The sequence below is a fragment of the Frankliniella occidentalis genome, unplaced genomic scaffold, assembly GCF_000697945.3.
Source record: "Frankliniella occidentalis isolate FOCC.00 unplaced genomic scaffold, Focc_3.1 Scaffold420, whole genome shotgun sequence".
Taxonomy (NCBI): domain Eukaryota; kingdom Metazoa; phylum Arthropoda; class Insecta; order Thysanoptera; family Thripidae; genus Frankliniella; species Frankliniella occidentalis.
This window is the reverse complement of record NW_026267541.1, coordinates 103,396-108,170: the sequence shown is the minus strand read 5'-3', so window position 1 is coordinate 108,170 and position 4,775 is coordinate 103,396. Positions and strand designations below refer to the sequence as shown.

The following is a 4,775-nucleotide window of genomic DNA, read 5'->3' as shown; positions in this document are numbered from 1 at the left end:
TCTATGTCCTACAGGCTTACGAGCAAGTTATGTGGATGTAATGAATCCTGGTGGGGTCAAGGCACCAGTGCCAAGTAGTATGCCTCCACCAAATGTATTCCCTTCATCTGGTAGCCAGCCAAGCTCTCTTAATTACTTTGTCCCTGCTGCAGGTTTGACAATTTTATTTTTTTTGTGTTTTTCTTTCTTCCTGTGACAATTTGATCGGTTAAAATTTTGAAATCTCATGACATGAACTGTTCTTTTATTCTTGCAGTAGAGGGAATTGAAAATGCACCAACTGACTTCCTTACTCCCGCCCCAACTGGTTCTGCTGAATCTGCTCCTGAACAGCAACCTGTAAGTGGAATGAAATTTTATTCATATTTTCTTCTTATTGGTGTTTTTCTCAACATCCAGCCCATTCCTCTGGTTGTATAGATCTTGTAGTACCAGTAGCACTGTATTTCAAAGACTGTAGTGACCTTCCTGAAATAGTTCATTGGTATGGGAGCCTATTGTGCTATTGTTTTGGTGTAAGGTTCATTGGTTCGGTACAATTGCATGTATGGTGTCTTGTTGAATCTGTTCTACCTTTTCTGGGAAACTTCTCGTTTTATCTTAGTATAGTTTCAAAATACTTTTTCTTTGTAGTTGTACAACTCTAGTTGCGCTACATTAAGTACAGATCTGCATATAGTCGTCCCATTGTTACGTTGCTCTTCATGGCCTAGGGCGGCGCCGTTGCCGCTTATAGGTCCCAAAGATCAAAGTAATTCTGGGACAGCTATGCATCACATCACTGCCCCATGTTGATACAGAGATATTTTATTTTACTCAAAGTCAATGTCTACAAATGCATTTTAATAGTTTCTCCTTGCCAACCATTGGTTGGCACAATTCTTCCATTTTTTTTTTTTTTTTTTTTTTGTTGACATGCTTTAATTATTAAGTGTAGCTTTCCTGCAGGTTTCTAAAAAAAGAGTGAGCTGGAATCCAAAGGCTTCACGATAGAGATTTCTTCTCCTAGGTCTCTTAAAACTTTTGTAAGGATTTGAAATCTTCTCTTATTTTTGCACTGCTATTTGGATGCATGCCATGCCTTACAATTAGGATCACAGCCTGTTGGTTGTTTTTTTTTTTTTTTTGAGTTGTTGGTGAATTTACCTGTCAAGGGAGTAACACATTCCAATCTTAGCAAATTTTGTGTTTTCAGAGTTCTGAACCTTTACTTACTAAAATGTAATCATGATATGTAGTTGGTTGCTGTCATTTTTTGTGTGTCTTTGAGACGTGTATCTGGAGCTTGGCCGTGCTTTTTCTATTGTCAACTGATCCATTCCTGAGCTAGCAATGGAAATGGATTTCAACTGCATATTATAAAAATACATGGTTTATGTTTTGTGGTGTGTTTCAAAATGGGAAAGACTATCTTTTTAGAACAATTTAGGTGGACTTAATAGTTTAGCATGAGTTAGAACAATGCACTGTATATTTTTTTGCCTTAAAGTTATGCACTATATATATTTTTTTTTAATATGAATTAGGCAAGCTCTTAAATGTAAAGTAATTTAAAGAAATTTTTTTCTTCTTTGTTGCTTCTTGGAAAGTTTTTTGAAAGATGTGTCAATATATTTCTCTGTATTCACTCAGTGAAACTTTTGCACTTCAGTCATTTTTTGTAGCTTTGCATATGAGATAGAGTTTCAGCTTCTGCTGGTTTTTGCCTCATGCTTCTGTCACGCTTGTGTAGCTTTCTCGCTGGAGCTCTACAAGCTCTCTGTCTCGTGAAGTTCAGTCCTACACCAGCAGGCGACCCCCGAGCAGGAATCAGGTAATGCCCCACTTGCGTTGTCTAGCTAAGACCTACATTATTTTTTATCTATATTGTGTAATTGTCATTTCGTTACACCATGACAGCACAATTATCATCTTTTGTTTCTTTGAAAATGTAACAATATATGATTGATTATTATTACATTCCTTGTGAGGGGTCCACATGGTAGCCACACTTTCACTGCGAGAAGCCCACAGGTGGACTCACACATTTCAGTTCGAGTCCACTTTGTAAACCTCGCACGGAAAGTACTAAACAGAAGTTGCTTTTGCTTAAGTTAAAAAACAAGGTTGTGCGTATGGTATGTAATTGTGAGCATTCATGAAATGAAACAGAGCATTAGATAGCAATATTTTCAAATACCTGTGGATAAAAATATGATTGCTTGATAATGTTTTGCACCTGGTTTCTTGCTTCTGGTCTAATTAAGCATACTGTCTGAAAATTTCGTGAGATTTGTATTCAATTTTCTTTGCACCTGTATATACAGTACTTATTACACTCTCTACCTGCATGGTATCAAAAGATTTGGCCAGGGCTTTTTTGTTCTGTTTTTCTTATCTTTTTCCTGTGTTTACCCAAACTTCATACAATCCCAGTTTTAAAAATGGGTGATTCGATTGACAAAAGGCTTGGTGTGGCATGTAATGAAAACAAGATTGTTGTACGATTAATATTCTTGTATCGTCACTAAATTTGTGTGTGTTTGTGTTTACCAGGTACAAACTGGTCCTGCTGGTCCTCAGATGTTCAACCCCGCTCAGTTTTCCCAACCAACATTAACAAGTCATTCTGCACGGAAACGTTATGCTAACTAATTAATGTTTCTATGCTGTGAGCTACAGAGGGTAGTTTAAATGAAGGTAAAGTTTTAATGTTTGTAAAAGCGCAAGATAGGTTAACTCCTTTTTCAAGCATGTCATTTTACCCTTCTAATTGTGATACTTTAAAAACATGTTGTTGTGAGTTTTAGAGTTTGTATGTGAGTCTTTTTATGTTCATCTTATCACATTAGTTTGGGGGGAAAGTTTCTGTACAATTAAGAAATATAAATTTTGTTAAATAATATCTATGTGTACATAGATGCTGAAGAATGAATTTGTAAAAAAAAGTGTTGGACATATTTATTTGAAGAACGAAAGGTGTTATGTATTTTAGTTCTTTATATTTTGACCCAGTTCTCCATCAGAGGTAATGCTCAACTAGACCGAAGAATGATTGGTCTTGTACTATCTTGTTCATTGAAAGTTTGTGCTGCTGGACAGTACAAGTACAGCATGAAAGATCTTTACAGAAGGAGCTTTTTCTGGATGGTAAATTTGTGAAGCATCCCATATTGTTAGCCCACACTTTTGTTGTTGTAATGACCAAACTTTAGGGGTTGTCTGCTCCATGTACCGGTATTTGCCAATTGAGTTTGGCTGCCTCCTTGTGTACCGGGCTTGATGATCTGTAGAAGTTTGTCTTTGTTTAGACATCATTAATTGTTTGCGATGTTGTGGAGCTCACATTCCCTAATGGTAAGATAAACGCACGGTTACCAATGGTATGATAAAACCCAAGTAAGTAAACCCATGTATATAAAATGTTTGTAAATAATAACCTTTTCAAAGGAGTATTCTTCTTTTATTCTTTGGCAGAGTTGGCTTGATTCTTCATTTTCAACTGACTCCCTATTACATCCCCTAGCAGTTAAGTAGAATAATATTGTCTTTTTATCACTTGATAGTAAGAATCATTGTGATCATTTTATGTATTTTATTTTTCTGCAAATACTAGAGCACATGGTTTTCATCTGAAGATAAGTGTTTCTAGTTTTTTGTCATGTATTATGGATAAACTGTTTTCTAGATATGTTCATTGAAAAGATCTTTAATATCAATCATTAATTTCTTCTTTCACATAAACATGCAAGAACAATGTATTCTTTTCAATTGAATGTTGCCAAGTAGACGCATGATCTATTAGTGGATAATGCATTATAAAAATCATTGTTCTGTGTGGTATGTTTTAAAAATTTGCAATGTCAAGAAACTACTCTACATGTTTTACTATATTGAAATTTTATACTGTTGATTTTGAGGTGTTTTAATGAAGCTTGTGTTCTTTGTCAGTCTAGTAATAGTACCAGTTGCATTGTTTCAAGACTGACAACTGCATGGTTCTAGTTAACTCAGGGTGCCAAACTTAAGCTCTAACCCTTTATATCTGATTAGCTATCTGAGAAATCCAGACAAATCATATAAAATCAAACATTAACATTAATGTTTCCCTGTCTAAGACATCCTTGCATTCTAGCACTGTATTATGTTTTCTGATAGTTTTGATTCTTGGTTAACAAAAGGCATTTTTAAGATCAGCTTCTGCCTTTTGTACAAATAGGTAATTCTTTTGGGTCCAGTACAGAGTTAAAATGGCCATTAAGGAGAGAGGCTTTATTGTTGAATGAAATGAACAATTTGCCTCTGTTAACCATTTACAGTAAGTGTAGTCTTTTGGAAAATTTGAACATAGTCTTACAAATATTATGTTGCAATCATGGTACTGAATTTTCACCAAGATGGAAAAGCAAAAGTAACTGAAATCGATGTTTAAAATAAGCTCAAAGTTTGGGTGTGGTGCAGAGTGTATTGTTATATGGTTTAAAGTTACACATTTTATTGAAAAAGAAGTGAAATATAATTATGTGTTCCTTCACTGACTTTAGTATTAATCATGCCATGTGTTATCAACCCATCACTCAATAAAACAAGAAACTCACATGGAATTGCATCAGTGTATGCATTGTGGTTGTGGTGAATGTAAATGTTATGAATGAAAAATGAGCAATTTAGGTAGAATAATAAAACAGATAGAATATTGTTTTATCAAAGTCTTTATTGATAACAAAGATTGATTGTGCTTAGCAAATCTCTTTAACATATGAAGCAACAATTTGAGCAATTAGTGCAGGTTTATA

At 34.7% G+C, this 4,775-nt stretch overlaps 1 protein-coding gene across 1 annotated transcript in view; it reads left to right on the top strand.

The window, feature by feature from the left end:
• Nucleotides 1-4,513, top strand: part of LOC113215394 (uncharacterized) — a gene marked incomplete in the record, with an annotated part of 27,063 nt that extends 22,550 nt beyond the window's left edge. The window contains 4 exon segments of the mRNA XM_052274637.1: nucleotides 15-152; nucleotides 257-339; nucleotides 1,733-1,813; nucleotides 2,536-4,513. Of these exon segments, the coding sequence (XP_052130597.1) occupies nucleotides 15-152; nucleotides 257-339; nucleotides 1,733-1,813; nucleotides 2,536-2,634 (401 nt within the window).
• Between the last annotated feature and the right edge of the window lie 262 nt (nucleotides 4,514-4,775).